This window comes from Erinaceus europaeus, chromosome X (assembly GCF_950295315.1).
Source record: "Erinaceus europaeus chromosome X, mEriEur2.1, whole genome shotgun sequence".
Lineage (NCBI taxonomy): Eukaryota > Metazoa > Chordata > Mammalia > Eulipotyphla > Erinaceidae > Erinaceus > Erinaceus europaeus.
Genome location: NC_080185.1, coordinates 70,460,371 through 70,477,364, shown reverse-complemented (window position 1 = coordinate 70,477,364; position 16,994 = coordinate 70,460,371). Strand labels below are relative to the sequence as shown.

The 16,994-nt window shown below is 40.1% G+C and overlaps 1 protein-coding gene across 3 annotated transcripts in view; it reads right to left on the bottom strand.

The window, feature by feature from the left end:
* The window catches only part of BRWD3 (bromodomain and WD repeat domain containing 3), a 236,478-nt gene extending 225,647 nt beyond the window's left edge, over positions 1-10,831 (bottom strand). For all 3 annotated transcript variants that reach the window (XM_007534008.3, XM_060182523.1, XM_060182524.1), the window contains exons 1-4: positions 10,576-10,831; positions 10,395-10,453; positions 10,174-10,203; positions 9,714-9,773 (exon numbers count right to left, since the gene is read on the bottom strand). In XM_007534008.3, coding sequence (XP_007534070.1) covers positions 9,714-9,773; positions 10,174-10,203; positions 10,395-10,453; positions 10,576-10,606 — 180 coding nt within the window. In that variant the 5' untranslated portion in view covers positions 10,607-10,831. The remainder of the gene's footprint in view (positions 1-9,713; positions 9,774-10,173; positions 10,204-10,394; positions 10,454-10,575) is intronic.
* Between the last annotated feature and the right edge of the window lie 6,163 nt (positions 10,832-16,994).

The window sequence follows — 16,994 nt, the reverse complement described above, 5'->3', positions numbered from 1 at the left end:
CTTGCCCCACTTACATTTTATTATTTTATTTATTTATTAATTAGATAGAAACAGAAATTGAGAGGGAAGGAAGAGAAATCAACAATAGCAACACTGATTCATTCTTTATGAAGTTTCTCCCCTGCAGGTGGAGAATAGGGCTTTGAACCTGGTTCCCTGCAAACTAACATGTGCACTTAACCAGGTGCACCACCACTACCAGTCTCAAGAAAAACACTTTTAGGGGAGTCGGGCTGTAGCGCAGCGGGTTAAGCGCAGGTGGCGCAAAGCACAAGGACCGGCATAAGGATCCCGGTTCGAACCCCGGCTCCCCACCTGCAGGGGAGTCGCTTCACAGGCGGTGAAGCAGGTCTGCAGGTGTCTTTCTCTCCTCCTCTCTGTCTTCCCCTCCTCTCTCCATTTCTCTCTGTCCTATCCAACAAGGACAACAACAATTAAACAACAAGGGCAACAAAAGGGAATAAATAAAATAAATATTTAAAAAAAAAAGAAAAACACTTTTAAATTTCAACACAGAGGCAGAAAATGTTCTTTAGCTGATAAAGCCTTGCCCACAGAGGCAAGAAACACCCCTCTCAGGCCTTCCCTTGGCATCATACTGGTTCTTGTTGCTCGCTTACTTGTTCCTCCATGTTTGTGCCAGTTTCTTTTTTGAAAATGCCTGTACGATATAGGTTTACCACACTCCTGATACTATGGTCAATTAGTTAAAAAGAAAAGGAGGAATTGTTGGTATGCTTCTAGTTCTGCTTCTGGGACCTCTTCTGTTACATTGCTTGACGTTGTGGTCTATTTACATGATCATTCTGTTACATTGGTTTGGTCTCACTCCCCCTACCTCTGGGAGATTTGGTTTAGTCCTGGCCTTTTCGCACTTCTTGCTTCTCCCCACCCCCTATCCTACATACTTCCTGGGTTCCTGACGCTGCTGCAGGAGGAGAAAGATGGAGGAGCACATTGTGTGGTGATTAGGTTGTTGGGCTGTTAGCCCGCTGGTGAATAAAGATTAAACTGCATTCTCAGCTCAGCCATGTGTCCCTGGTCATCTGTTACCCACCTGTGAAGACAGCCTGGAGAAAACAACAAATGCAAATTAAACCTACATTGAGATACCACCTCCTACCTGTTAGAATGGCCTTATCAACAAAACAGGAGAGGATAAGAGTTGTAAAGGATGTGGAGAAAGAGGAACTCTTATTACACTGCTGATGAGAATGCAAACTGGTACAACCACTATGGAGAACAATATGGAGAATCCTTAAACAAATACAAATGGAAACACCTTATGATCCAGCAATTCTACTCCTAAGCATTTATCCAAAACAGATAGTAACACTAATTTGAACAGATATATGTACCCCCATGTTCACAGCTGCACTATTCACAATAGCCAAAATTTAGAATCAACCAAAATGCCCTTCAATAGATGACTGGATAAAAAAGTTATAGGATATATACTTAATGGAGTACTACCTAGTAATTAAAAAGATGAGTTTCTGTGCTTTAGGATAAAATAGATGGAACTCAAGAGTATACTTAGTGAAGTAAGTACAGAGGTAAAGGACAACTATATGATGGTTTCACCAGGGGCCCTAGTCAGGGAATCAATCCTTGGATTTCCACACAAATATGATAGGTCTATCTATCTATAGATCTACCTTTAATGAATCCCTCTCTCCACCATTACTGGTCACTTCCATCAGCAACGTCAGCATAAGCCCTCTTGTATGCATTCCCAGGACCTTGCCCGCTCTATAAAGCAGCAATGGTAGGAACTGCCCCAGTCTCCAAAGGGAGGCTGGGTCACCCTGCCCTTCCACGTGAGGAAGACTGGTTCTGAAATGAGTACAGCCTGCAGTGTTACCTGCTGTGAGCCATGAACTGTGAGCTCAGACCAAAAGGCATTCAGAGGTTACACAGGCGCTGTGCTACTTATACATATGCATATGGACCTTGGGTAAGGTGGATGGGGTAAACAGTTAATTTTCTTCATAGATTTTGTTTTTTCAAGATTGGGAGCTACTCTCAGTCTAAATCCAACTTTATATCCCTTTTCTCTACTCTGATACCATCCTCTCAGACAATATTTTTGTCAACTTTATGTTAGCTATCAAACTCAAGCAAAAACTACTATAGTTGTGGGCTCCTAGGAACTTGCCTTAAAAATGCACTTCCTAGCTTCTTTCCATCCTAAAATTCCTATTCTCATCTGCTCTGTTCCTACTTTTTGTTTCCTGTTCGTTAATCATTTTGTCCCGCTTAATGTCTTACCGCCTTTCAGCCACCAAGTTGCATATTCCATTCTGACTTCCCCTGAGTAGAGTGACCTCACCAATGTGTCCTAGAACCTCACTTTTCTAGAGCATTACCCCACTAGGGAAAGAGAGAAACAGACTGGGGGTATGAAACTACTTGCCAATGGCCATGTCCAGCAGAGAAGCAATTACAGAAGCCAGAACTCCTACCTTCTATACCCCAAAAATAATTTTGATCCATACTTCCAATGGGGGAGAAATGATAGCGAGAAGATGATCACAGGGCTCTGAACTCTAACTCCACCAGGACCCAGAGAGAGAAGAGGAAAAACTGAAGGACATTTGTGTGCCGTATTAAGTATATGTGTGACTTGGAAAGGAAGAGAAGATGGGACCTTTAAAAAAAGGGGCAAATATGGAAGTCGGGCAGTAGTGCAGTGGGTTAAGCATAGGTGTCTCAGAGCACAAGGACCAGCGTAAGGATCCCAGTTCAAGCCCCCAGCTCCCCACCTGCAGGGGAGTCGTTTCACAAGCGGTGAAGCAGGTCTGCAGGTGTCTATCTTTCTCTCCCTTTCTTTGTCTTCCCCTCCTCTCTCCATTTCTCTCTGTTCTATACAACACATCAATAACTACAATAATAAAACAAGGGCAACAAAAGGGAATAAATTTTTAAAAAGGGCAAATATATACAATTATAGATAGAGAGTTGTAGAAATAATAGTTACCCCCTATCTGCAACCTTAGGAGAACTGCTGTAGTTTACATGGGGGGATTGGGTATTCAGAACTCTGGTGGTGGCAAGTGTATAGCATTGTACTCATGTTATCTTGTAACTTACGTCAATATTAAATCACTAATAAAAATAATAAATAAAAATCAAATGATAATGTATAAAATAAAATTGGTAGTGAACATACAACCATGATGAGTTGAGTGCATATATTATACTACACAAGAGGCAGGACTCAAGCCTTCAATCCCCATCTACAGGTTAGGGGGAGAGCTTCACAAATGGTGAAACAGTGCTGCAGGTGTCTCTCTTTCTCCCTCTCTATCTCCCCCCTTCCATCTCAATTTCTCTGTCTCTATCCATTAAATGAATTTAAAAATGTAATATTTTAAAAGATGAAAGAGTTAAAAATAAAAGTTAAAATACAAAATGCTGAATAAATATGAAAATGCATATCAAAATTAAAGACTTTGGTTTAGTATTAGGATAGATATTCCCTTAAAATTATCCACAAAGTCATATTTGGGAGCTACTCTATGCCCAAATCCAGCTTTCTAGTCCTATTTCGAACTCTGACACCATCTCCCCAGACAAAGCATTTAGCCCACCTGCATGTTAGCTGTTGGGCTCAGGCAAAATTTAGTATAGTATAGTCATAGACCTACTAGCCTTTTCCAAAATGGAGACCCCAAATCTCATCTGCTATATTCTTACCTTTAGGTTCCTGATTTTTTTTCTGCTTTATATCTTAATGCTTTTTCAGACACCAAGTTGCAGATGCTACCATGATGCCAACCTGACTTCCCTGGTCAGATGACCTCATGAGTGTGCCCTGGAACCTGACCTCTCCAGAGTCCTACCCCACGAGGGAGGATAGAAACAGGCTGGGAGGGAGTCGGGCTGTAGCGCAGCGGGTTAAGTTCAGGTGGCGCAAAGCACAAGGACCGGCATAAGGATCCCGGTTCGAACCCCGGCTCCCCACCTGCAGGGGAGTCGCTTCACAGGTGGTGAAGCAGGTCTGCAGGTGTCTAAATTTCTCTCCTCCTCTCTGTCTTCCCCTCCTCTCTCCATTTCTCTCTGTCCTATCCAACAACGACAACAATAATAATAACTACAACAATAAAACAACAAGGGCAACAAAAGGGAATAAATAAATAAAATAAATATAAAAAATTAAAAAAAAAAAGAAACAGGCTGGGAGTATAGATCAACCTACTAACACCCATGCCTAATGGAGAAGCAATTACAGAAGCCAGACCTTCCACCTTCTGTACCCCATGATGATCCTGGGTCCATACTCCCAGGGGGATAAAAAATAGGAAAGCTTCCAGTGGAGGGGTTGGGACGTAGAACTCTGGTGATGGGAATTGTGTGGAATTGTCCTCTCTTGCCTTATAATATTGTCGATCATTAAATAAACTAAAAAAATAAAAATAAAGATATATTTTTTAAATATCCAAAAATTGAGGGGCCGGGAGGTAGTGCATCTGGTTGAGCCCACGTTACATTGTGCAAGGACCTGGATTCAAGCCCCTGGTCCCCACCTGCAGGGGGAAAGCTTTGCCAGTAGTGAAGCAGTGTTGCAGGTCTCTGTCACTCTCTATCACTCCCTTCTCTCTTGACTTTTGGCTGTTTTGTATAATAATTTTAAAACGGTTAGTAATTTTTTGTGTACCCAAAAATTAATCTAGGAAGATAGGAGAGTAGTTATGCAAGTGACTTAAGTGTCTGAAGCTCCAAGGTCCCAGGTTCAATTCCAGGCACCACCATAAGCCAGAGCTGAGTAGTGCTCTAGCAAAAAAACAAACAAACCAAAAACCTTAATATGTGCCTTTAAAATTTTTCCATAGCATCAGCAAGATAGGTTACCTGAGAGAGGGCCTGCATTGCCATGAATGTGACCCAGGCTAAAGCCCTTGTAAACCACATGACAATACTACAGCAATGAGGGAAATTTCAGCAATGTGCTGTCCTTTCCACTCTGTCTCTCTCCTGTTTTATTTTATTTTTAATTTATCTGTTCTGTGTACTGCCACATAATTCTGATAATTCTGATGCTCAGTGCCTACTAAACAAATTTGCCACAACTAGTACCCATTATTTTCTCCTCTTTTATCTCTTGTATTTGATAGAACAGTGATAAATTGAGAGGGGAGGGTAAGATAAATTTAGAGGGAAGGGAGTCGGGCAGTAGCACAGCGGGTTAAGCAAACGTGGCGCAAAAAACAAGGACAGGCATAAGGATCCCGTTTAGAGCCCTAGGCTCCCCACCTGCAGGGACATGGCTTCACAAGCGGTGAAGCAGGACTGCAGGTGTCTATCTTTCTCTCCCTCTGTCTTCCCCTCCTCTCTCCATTTCTCTCTGTCCTATCCAACAACAACGATGACATCAATAATAACAGTAACTACGACAATAAAAAACAAGGGCAACAAAAATAAAATAAATAAATATAATATATATATATATGTGATAAAGAGGGAAAGAGAGACACCTGCAGCACTTTCACCAACCATGAAGTTTGTTGCCCTGCAGGTGGCACCTGAACCGAAGTCCCTGTGCATGGTAATGTGTGCACTCAGCCAGGTGAACCACCAACCAGCACACAAGTCTCTCTAATCTAAGAGTCCATCTGGAATGTTAATACTCCAGTGACAAAAGTAAATAAATGGAGTCCCCATCCCTACCTGTAGGGGGAAAGCGTCACAAGTGGTTAAGCATTGTTGCAGGTGTCCTTCTCTCTCCCTATCATTCCCTTCCCTCTTGATTTATGTCTATCAAATAAATAAAGATAATTAAAAAAAGTAAATAAATGTTCATTTTAAGAGGTCAGAAGAAAATTTATATATATGTAAATCTTATATTTTCCCATGGGACCAGAAAGTGATTTCATCAAATAAGTTGCATATCTTGCCATGTGTGTAGATCATATACCACATCATATACCATATACATATACATGTGGTATATGTAGATCATATACCACATTTATTTTCATGATACTAGAAAATAAACTAGTGCTATGATGTTTCTCCTTCTCTGTATCTCTACATGTGAAAGAAAAGGCAGTCCAAGAGTGGTGAAATCCATATAAATTCACAATAATAAAAAAAACTAGAAGATGGCAAATACACACACACACACACACATATAATCTATATTTATGTCACAGGAGTTATAACTGGGGCACAGTGCATGCATGACTTAACTGTTCCCAGCAGCCAATTAAAGATTTTCTTAAGACAGACGGTTAGAGGAAGAGAGATACAGGAAGAGAGAGGCAGAGAGAGGGGGAGGGAGGGGGGAGAGAGAGATCGAGATAGAGATCGAGATCATAGCACTGCTTCACTGCTGATTAAGTTTCTCCCCTACAGATCCTCTAGTGGTCATTTGGGATTCAAATGCAGGTTTTTTAACATGGCAAAATGTGTACTTTATGGAGTCAGCTCCCTGATGGCCCCTGATATTAATAATATTTATAGGTAGACAGACCAATATAAACATAGTGTAAATTTTATATGCATAAAATGTATCTGCAAAATGAAAAAATAACCCAGATCAATGGGGAAAAACAAAACAGAAAATTGAGTAGATTAAACTTCAGAAACAATTGTAATGAATTCAAAATTCTCTATCATTACTTAAAATTCTTAAATTTTTAAACATATCATTTAAAATACCATATCACAGGTCAGCATCAAGGGATACACACACATCTTATGGTTTTAAAGGCTTTTCAGACCTAGACTTTTAAAAATTGCCTGCCTTAATGAAAAAATGCTTTCACTTGTTTTCCAAATTATAAGCAAAGCAATAAATCGCTAAAGCACTGAATTTTAAAGGGGGGGAAGGAATGCCGACAACTATAGATATCTATTTTTTCCCCTTTAGGGTTAACACTAGGACTCAGTGCCTGCACTACGAATACACTGTACCTGGAGGCCATTTTTTCTATTTGTTGTCGTTGGACAGAGAGAAACTGAGAGAGATATGGAACAGAGAGGAAGAAAGATAGACATCTACAGGCCTGCTCCACTGCTAGTGAAGTGACCTCCCTGCAAGTGGGAGCTGGGGGCTAGAACCAGAATCCTTGTGCCAGTCCCTGCGCTTCACACTATGTGTGTTAACATCAGTGTGCCACCTGCCAGGCTCTTGTGTTTCTAATTTTTGACAAGGTGCAAAATATTATATGGAGAAAGGAAGACTGTTCAACTAATGCTGCTGGGAAATTTGGTTGAAACATGCAGTAGAATGAAACTGAACCATTGCATTTCCCCACAAACAAAAATAAACTCCAAATGGATCAGGGACTTGGATGTTAAAACAGAAACTATCGAATACATGGAAGAAAACATTGGCAGAATCCCTTTCTATCAAAATTTTATAGGCATCTTTAATGACTCAGATCCATTCACAACAAAAAACTAATAATAAGCTAATGGGACTATATCAAATTGAAAAGTTTCTGCACAGCAAAAGAAACCACCACCCAAACAGACTTCTCACAGAATGGGAAAAGATTTTTACATGACATACATTAGACAAGAGGCTAATAATCAAAATATAAAGAGCTCATCAAACTCAGCAACACAAAAACAAATGATCCCATCCAAAAGTAGGGAGAAGATATGATCAGAATATTCACTAAAGAAGACATCCAAAAGAAGAGAAAACACAAGTAGAACCTGAACTGGAATTGGCATATTGCACCAAAGTAAAAGACTCTGGGGTGGGTGGGGGGGAGAATACAGGTCCAAAAAGGATAACAGAGGACCTAGTGGGAAATGTTATGCATGTAGAAACTATTGCATTTACTGTAGAATGTAAAACATTAATTCCCCAATAAAGAAATAAAAAAAGAATATTCACTAAAGAAGAGATCCAAAAGGCCAACAGGCGTGAAAAAATGCTCCAAGTTATTGACTATCAGAGAAACACAAATGAAGACAATAAAGAGATAACACTTCATGAAGTCTGTTTTAGCTATGTTCCATGTCAGATCTCCCACCTTCTGCATGCCAAAAAGAATTTTGGTCCATACTACCAGGGAGATAAATATAAAAGTTTCCAATGGTGGTATGGTACACAGAACTAGGGTGGCAATTACTGTATGGAATTATACCTCTATTGACTTACAGTCTTGTAAATCATTATTAAATCACTAATAAAAATCTTTAAAAAATAAAAAAGGGGGGGTCGGGCGGTAGCACAGCAGGTTAAGCACTATGGCGCGAAGCTCAAGGATCAGAGAAAAGATCCTGGTTGGAGCCCCTACCTCCCCACATACAGGGGGGTCACTTCACGAACAGTGAAGCAGGTATGCAGGTGTCTATCTTTCTCTCCCCCTGTCTTCCCCTCCTCTCTCAATTTCTCTCTGTCCTATCCAACAAAAATGACACCAAAAAAAACAATAATAGTAATCACAACAATAGCAACAAAAGGGAAAAAATAGCTTCCAGGAGCCCTAGCAATATAGCCCTGGAGGCAAAAATAATAATAATAAAATAAAGTCAAATAAAAACTTGTTTACTAAAAAATTAAAAACCCACAAATAAATTTGATAACAATTAATAAGGTCCTACTTTTATAAACAGATGCAAAAAGAAGTAGCAGATGAAAACCAAATCAAATAGTCCTTTTCTACAAGCAAAATTAAAGTTACTTTTTTAGATCTAGAGTTTATCATACATTTCCAACTTTCTTTGACTTTGTCCACAATTCCCTCCATTTGGATCTTATTTTCAGGTAAGATAGCTGTATGTATATTTAAAGAACATCACCTTTGTTAGGCTTTCATATTCTTTTAATTTTCTGTGCCAGTAGCTAATGCAAGTGAATTCCTCCTCCAACTATAAAAAAGTTCACCTTTTCCCTGTGTGTTGATACTAAGTAGAAGGTAAACTTAAGAGCACAGCTAATATTAAGAGAAAAACAGTCAATTCATTTATTTGGGGCCTTTGCTAAAATATATTAATATGGATATTGTTATCCATTTTAAAACTCAATATGATGTTACATCAGTTCCCCCAAAGGGCATAATCCACAATTGCTTATTGAAAAAGCATTTGCACAAATGCAGTTAAAGCATGATTTGATTAGTTATTTCCTAAACTCCTGAGATATACAAATATGCTTTTATTCGGTAGTGAATCATCTAAAACCTGAAAAATTTGTAATTTGCTCACTGCTCCTCATTATTTTTATTTATGACCTTATTCCCGTCAACTCAGCTCCTAAACCACCACCCCGAGCCCCCTCCCCGCCCCCACAAAAAAAAGGGTTGAGCTGGCCTCAGTTCCCGTATTTCAAGCCAGGACCAACCAGAAGCCAGTTTTCTTTCACTAATCCGGAACTCACAGCTGTTACCAACGCTGTCATTGGTCAGCGTCAGTCCCTGGTACGTGCCCCAGGATAACCCCCTGGTTTCTCTCCCTTTCCCCCTACAATGGGCCTTTCCAATGTTTGTAACATAGTCATAATCCACAATTCTGTACCTCTGATAGCCAACTCACATTCTTCAAAGTTTTCGGGTGGAAACAAGGAAGGCCAAGAGGAAGACAAGATACTCTTTCTCTGACTCGTGTGAAGGGGGGGAAGGGGCAGCCGTTCTTTGGCTCTGCACGGTAATCAAGAGCGTTGTAGGCTGTGGGGTCCCGGGCAGGTTGGAGAAACAAGGTAGGAAAACAGTGGAGAAAGAGTAGGGTTAAGTTAAAATGAAAACTTTACTCACCAGATCCTCGAAGCTTCTTCGGTGCTCTTTCCCCTCCCAGTCTAAGCGGCGTGGAATCAGCTGGAGGGTGAGGGGGAGAGGAAAAGAAAGGGTGGGGGGGGAGCAAAGGATAAAGGGTAACCTCCACTCCCCATCAACAGGACTCAGTTTGATTCCCGGCCCTGGACCTTTTTGTTTATTTATTTCTCTAGACCTGATAGCTGTAGTCCCAAAGGAGAGAGAACTAAGACCGGTGGGGGGGGGGGATCTCCGTCTCCCACAATCATAAGGAAGAGTCAAATCAAGACCCCAGTGCGATTTGACCCAAGAGGGATGAATCCGGTTCACCCCTCTAACAAGAGCAATAAGTGCCCAGATCCAAGCCTTCTTCTGGGCCACTGCTCTCGGCCCCCTGACTTTCCCTCCCCTTCCTCCAGTCTCACCCCAATCCTTCTCACCTCTTCCCAAAGGAACACCTTACCTGATGCTCCTCGAGCTCCTGCACTAGCACCTGAGCAAAAGGGAAACAAATATAAGGAGCAGCTCGAGCCAGTAACCCATTCTTCCCTCCCCATTTGGAATCCAGCAGCTGTCGGTCAAGGCCGGCCTTTTTGCTCACCCTCAGAGGAACCGCGCACTCGGTTGACTCGATTTCCCTACTGGGACCATTCCCAACCGACTCCTAGATCTCCTTCCTCTCACCTGAGCGGATTTGTTGCAGGGTCCGGACTGTAAGAATCTAGCGATCAGGTAATACAACTCTGAGGAAGGAGGAAAAAGGGTGAGCGAAAGGCAAAAAAGAGAAATTAAAGGTTGTTCAAAAGAAACTGACAGTCGTCGCGGTAACTCCCCATCTCCTTTACTCCCAGACACAACTACCCACCAGCTTCGATCTGGGTAGGTGCCGCCGCCATCCTTTTCCTGAGGGATTTGGGGATTTTCGTTCCAGATGGGCTGTGGAGGCGGGTGGGGACTCTGCCTCTATTGTGGTGAAGCCCCCATGCCCAAGAGTCCCACCGCTTCCGCCGCACTCCTCTTCCCAGTTTCGGTCTCTCTCGGATTCATCGCATTACATTTAGACCCATAGATATTCTAGCCCTAGAGCTGAGGAGGCGGAGGAGGAAGCAGAGGGAGAGAGAGAAGATGGGGGAGGAGCCGAAGATGGGCGGAGACAAAGGGGGTGGAGAAGAGGGAAGGGTGAAAATTGTGAGAGCGACCTGCAGCACTTATAGTTCGCCGCCAGAGGCACTGAGGCAGCTTCCAAAGCTACTCTGTCCTGTTCTGAAGGCGGTTGCATAGCTACCACTCCCGGAAGTAGGGGAAGGTGCTAATTGATGGCTGACTCTCTGGCACCGGCCATAGAACTTGATGGTAGAGTTCTCTCTTTCGCAACCTCAGAAATGGGTTACCCTTCCTGTGAGAGCAGTCATACGTTTGCTGGTCGAGTGCCCTTTTCTCTGGTCTACGTGAAAGTGAGGCACATGTGATGGGCTGGCCTGACTCAGCTGTTTTCTATTCTTTCCTCACAACACGGAAGCTGTTTTTTTTTTTCTTCTCCCTACAAGAGGAAGAGAGTAGGCGCTAGAAGGTCACTTGATAGAGAAAGGAAAAGGAACCTCACATATACATACTTCTTTGTCAAGTGATTCTGGTAAAGGATTCTTATCCTAATAAAAAAAAATTCTGCTCTCATCAGACCTGAATTTAGGCTTCAGATTATTATAGAAAAAGATCAGTTCAAAAATTTCCCCTGATCCCATAGTGTGTGAGAAATTTGTTTAAAACCTGCTATAGTTGCCCCAATCCTACACAATGATTTTCAGTTTTCTCTTTAGATGCTGATGATGTGCACTACATTATCCAGGTATTTTCGTGTGTTATCTCATATCTCATATTTTATTATTTTGATATTTGTTTTATTATTTTGGCTTTTTTACCGGAGCACTGCTTACCTCTCGGCGGTTTATGGTGGGTGGTGCAGGGGATTGAATGGGACTTTGGAGTCTCAGGCATGAGTCTCTTTCTGTAACCATTATACTATCTAATGCCCGCCCTGCAAGATAGTTTTCCACAGGTTTGGGGCAACATGTATTTAATGTATACATAATGTATATATTTAATATATATATAATGTAAATATATAACTATATTTACAGTGCCACCATGTTTCACTGTTGGGTTAATGAAACCTTCACTATTCCAAATATTTATAAAGTGACTAACGTATGTTACCTGAGTCTGTCTCCTACACTGCTTTGCCTTGCAAGTTTGTACTAATCTCAAACCTTCACCAAAAATAATTAATAGGAGCTACATCTGATGAGACCAGAGATGGTTAAGCTTTGTGGACTATTGGCACTGAAATAATGAAATCTACTTTTTCATCTTTCTTAGTTTTAATTTATTTAATTTTATTTTTTACTTTTTTCATTATTGGAGGGATTAGTGGTTTACATTCAATGGTAAAATACAGGACTTTGTACATGTATAACATTTCTCAGTTTTATATATAACAATCCACCCACACACATCCTCTTCTGCCATCATGTTCCAGGACCTGAACACCTCCCCCCAGTTTATTTTATTTTAATGAGGGAGTGGAAAGAGAGACAGACCAGAGCACTACTCAGTTTTGGATTATATTGGCCTAGGGGTTGAAGCTGGGACTTCAGAGCCTCAAGCATAAAATCCCTTTGGATAGCCATTATGCTATCTCCACAGGACCTTATTTATCTTTTAAGTATAGGACTTAATTATTAGGAATTTCTTTTTGTTTGTTTAGTTTCTTTATTGGGGGATTAATGATTTATAGTGGACAGCAAAACACAATAGTTTGTACATGTGTAACATCTCCCAGTTTTCCACATAACAATTCAACCTCCACTAGGTCCTCCTCTGCCATTATATTCCAGGAGCTGACACACACACACACACACACACACACACACACACACACCAGTTTAATTTACTTTGATGAGGAGGGTGAGAAGAGAGACAGACCAGAGTACTACTCAGTTTTGGGCTATGCTGGCCTGCTGGTGGAACCTGGTACCTCAGAGCCTCAAGCATAGAAGCCATTTGTGTAGTCATTATGCTATCTCCCCAGATGCTTATTCATCTTTTAAGTATAGAACTTGGTTATTAGGAAACTTTTGTCCTCAATTCAGAGCTTAGCCATCTTCCACAGTGTCTAGAACTGTATTATGCTGACATATTCTTAGCCTAGATTGGTTAGATCTCATGAGCACTGGATAACTCATTGATAGTAGTTTACCAAATACAAGATTTTCTGGCTTTTTTGTACAGTTAAAGTGTAACACATACAACAACATTTATCAGTTAATTACTATGTACTAAACACTTTACATACTTTACCACATTGGATTTTAAACACTGGCCCTAACATGGGCAGATTTTATTGAAATCCCATTTTATAGATGATGAAAATTACTATATAGATTTAGACAACTACTTTAAAACTGTCTACTTTATTCTTCATCTGTAAAATGTCAGTAATGGTATTAGGCATGCCTGCTTCACAGGAATTGCTGAAAAAATCATGTTAGATGTACTTGACATGTATATGTATGTATATATATATATATATATATGATCATATCTTACAATTTATAGTGCATTATTGTTCCATACATCAGTATCAATCTGATGCATTTTGAATAGAATAATTGCACAGTTATTTGAATATGGAAAGTTTAAGACACAAAATTATTGATGATGACAGGAGATTAGAATGATAATGGATAATCAACTGTAAAGAGAACTCTAAAGAAGATATAAAATCTATTACAGTACCATAATAGCAACTAATCTTAGAGTACCTTCATCCTCTTCATCCCACAGAGGGGTGACATTCAGATCTTGTTAGAGAGAACACAGTGAGTAAGAGATTTACTCAATAGCAGGAAAGATACTGTAGTGCCTTGTAGGCACAATTTGCTGAAACTACACCCTCTCAAAATTGTTGGAGTTTTCTAGAAACCCACCCTCTGAAGTTAGCCCTCTAGGGTGGCTGGGAAAGATTTCACCAAAAAAAAAAAAGTCACACTGAAGAGATTTTACTACAAAACAGAGAGTGGGGATTAGGTGAAACTGCTGTATGTTACACAAATCGTGCACCATAGAAGTTAGGCACAGGGGTTCGGGGCGGTAGCACAGCAGGTTAAGGCTAAATGCACATGTCACAAAGCGCAAGGACCTGCATAGGATACTGGTTCAAGCACCCAGTGCCCACCTGCAGGGGTATCACTTCACAAGCGGTGAAGCAGGTTTACAGGTGTCTATCTTTCTCTCCCCTTCACCTCTGTCTCCCCTCCTCTCTCGATTTCTCTCTGTCCTATCCAATAACAGCGACAGCAATGACAACAATAATAATGACAACAAGGGCAATAAAATGGGATAAATGGCCTCCAGGAGCAGAGGATTAGCAGTGTAGGCACCTAGCTCCAGCAATACCCACGGGGGCAAAAAAAAAAAAAAAGTTAGGCACAGAAAAAAGCTTCTCAATCAGTGAATCAGTGCTGCAGGTCTCTCTCTCTCCCCCTAGATACCTATCTCTATCTCCCCCTTTTCACTTGATTTCTCTCCGTCTCTATACAATAAATAAATTAATTTTAAAAATAAAATAAGAATGTGTAAATAAAAATTATAAATACTTTTATCATTTAATGGGAAAACCTTCAAATTTATCATTACAGTTATATACAAAAAACTAAAAAAAGGCTACATTAAATAAGTAATGAATGGCATCAAAAGGAGAAACTCCAAATATAAAAAGATAAACTAATTTACTAAAAATCACCAAATTAATGAGAACAATATTTTAATTTAAAGACTTACTATAGAGAACAAGAATATATCTGAACAGGGATACTACAGAAAAAATTTGACATTAAATTGATAGGCATGAATTCTGTAGAAGATAGAGTGGGAATGAAGAAAATGAAGAGAGTTTTGGAGAAATGTAGAATAATATTAAGAATACCAATATATGTGCAATGTGAATGTTAGAAGAAAGGTTGAGAAAGGAAAGGAGAAAAATGTTGTGAGAAAACATGGCTGTAAATGCCCCAAATTTACTGAAAAATGCACATCTCAATATTCAGGAAACACAGTGATCCACAAATTGTAACATAGTGAAAATACCGAGACAAAGATAAAATATTGACGGTAGCAAAAGAACAGTGAGTCCCAAACTATCAAATACTTAGAGGAAAACATTAGTGGAACACTTTCCCACCTAAACCTCAAGGACATCTTTGATGATACAAACCCAACTGAAAGGAAGACTAAAACAAAAACAAATCATTGGAACTACATCAAATTGAAAAGCTTTCGCACAGCCAAAGAAGCCATCGCACAGCCAAAGAAGCCATCACACAAAGATACCCCTCACAGAATGGAAACCAGACAAGAGACTAATAACCAAAATATATAAAGAGCTTATGAAATTTAGCAACAAAAAAACAAATGACCTCATCCAAAATGGGCAGACGATATGAACAGAATATTCAATACAGAAGAGATCCATAAGGCCCACAAACACATGAAAAATTGCTCCAGGTCACTGATTGTCAGAGAAATGCAAATAAAGACAACATTGAGATACCACCTTACCTCTGTGAGAATGGAATACATCAAAAATTACAACAGCAACAGATGCTGGAGTGGTTGTGGGGACAAAGGAACCCTTCTGCACTGCTGGTAGGAATGTAAATTGGCCCAGCCTCTGTGGAGATCAGTCTGGAGGACCCTCACAAGGCTAGACATGGACCTTCCATATGACCCAGTAATTCCTCTCCTAGGAATATACCCCAAGGACTCTATAACACCAGAACAAAAGGATATGCATACACCTATGTTCGTAGCAGCACAATTCATAATAGCTAAAAGCTGGAAGCAAACCAGGTGCCCAACAACAGATGAATGGTTGAGAAAGCCATGGTATATTTACACAATGGAATACTACGAAGCTATTAAAAACAAAGAACCCACCTTTTCTGACCCATCTTGGATGGAACTAGAAAGAATTATGTTAAGTGAGCTAAGTTAAAAAGACAAAGATGAGTATGAGATGATCATCCCACTCATAAACAGAAGTTGAGAAAGAAGAACAGAAAGGGAAACTCAAAGCAAGATCTGACTGAGTTTGGAGTAGGGCACCATAGTAGAAAAGATCAATATTAAAAGAGAGTGCTCAGTAGACACCTGCTACAGGAAGATCAGCAATTGTAACCTTGTGTAACTAACTATACTGTTAATCATTAAATGCCCAAATGAAAAAAGAAAAAAAAAAAACATTGTGTGTGGGAAACTGGTGACCACATGCAGAAGAATGCAATGAGACCACCACATGTCACCATACACAAAGGTGAACTCAAAATGGATTAAAGACACATATGTTATACCAAAAAGCATAAAATGCACAGAAGAGGCCCCCCACCCTGTAGGCCTGGGATCATGATGAGGTCCTCCCTCCCAGCCTAACCCAACCCCCTCCCCACCCCACCCCGTGGTCCCGGAAGGGGTTGGGGGAGGGGCGGGACAGCCAGGGACACCCTCCACAACAACCCACTTGTTGTTAAAGCTTAACTATATTCTGGGGCCAGACTTGTTTACATACACCCAGAAGCTTTGTATAAACCAAGGGTTGAAGGAGGGTCTTTGACTTTTGTTTTTCAGCCATTCAGAAACCTATTTTATATTTTTTACACAGGCCTTGGTAATAAACTTTATTATGAAATAATTAAAAAATAATGAAATTATCCTTCTGCTTGATAATGCCCGAGGCCACCCCTAGCATCTCAGTGATTTACACCCAGATATAAAGGTAGTGTATCTGCCTAAAAAAAAAAAAAAAAAAAAAAAAAAAAAACTGCTTTGTTGGAGCAGGGTGGTATTGCTACATTTAAACACACTATTTTCATGTTTTCCAAAGCAGCAGCAGCAATAGAAGATGGCAATGTGATCCTACACAATTTTTTGAAAATCATACATTGTTTTACATTGTATAAAGAACATTGTATCAGACTGGGCAGAAATGACAATTTTATGCAAGGCATATAGGGAAAAATATACCTGAAGGGTGTTGTAAATAATTTCAAAGGGTTTGAAAAAGATAAAAATAATTGAAGTCATAAATAAAGAACTTGTGGAACTTGCTAACATACTTAATTTAGATGTTGAAGTGCAAAATACTGAAGAATTTGTAGTATTTGTTAAGGGAGAGCTAATAGCTGGAAGCTCTTGGAGGAAAAGGAAAAATGGAAAACGAACACAGAAGTT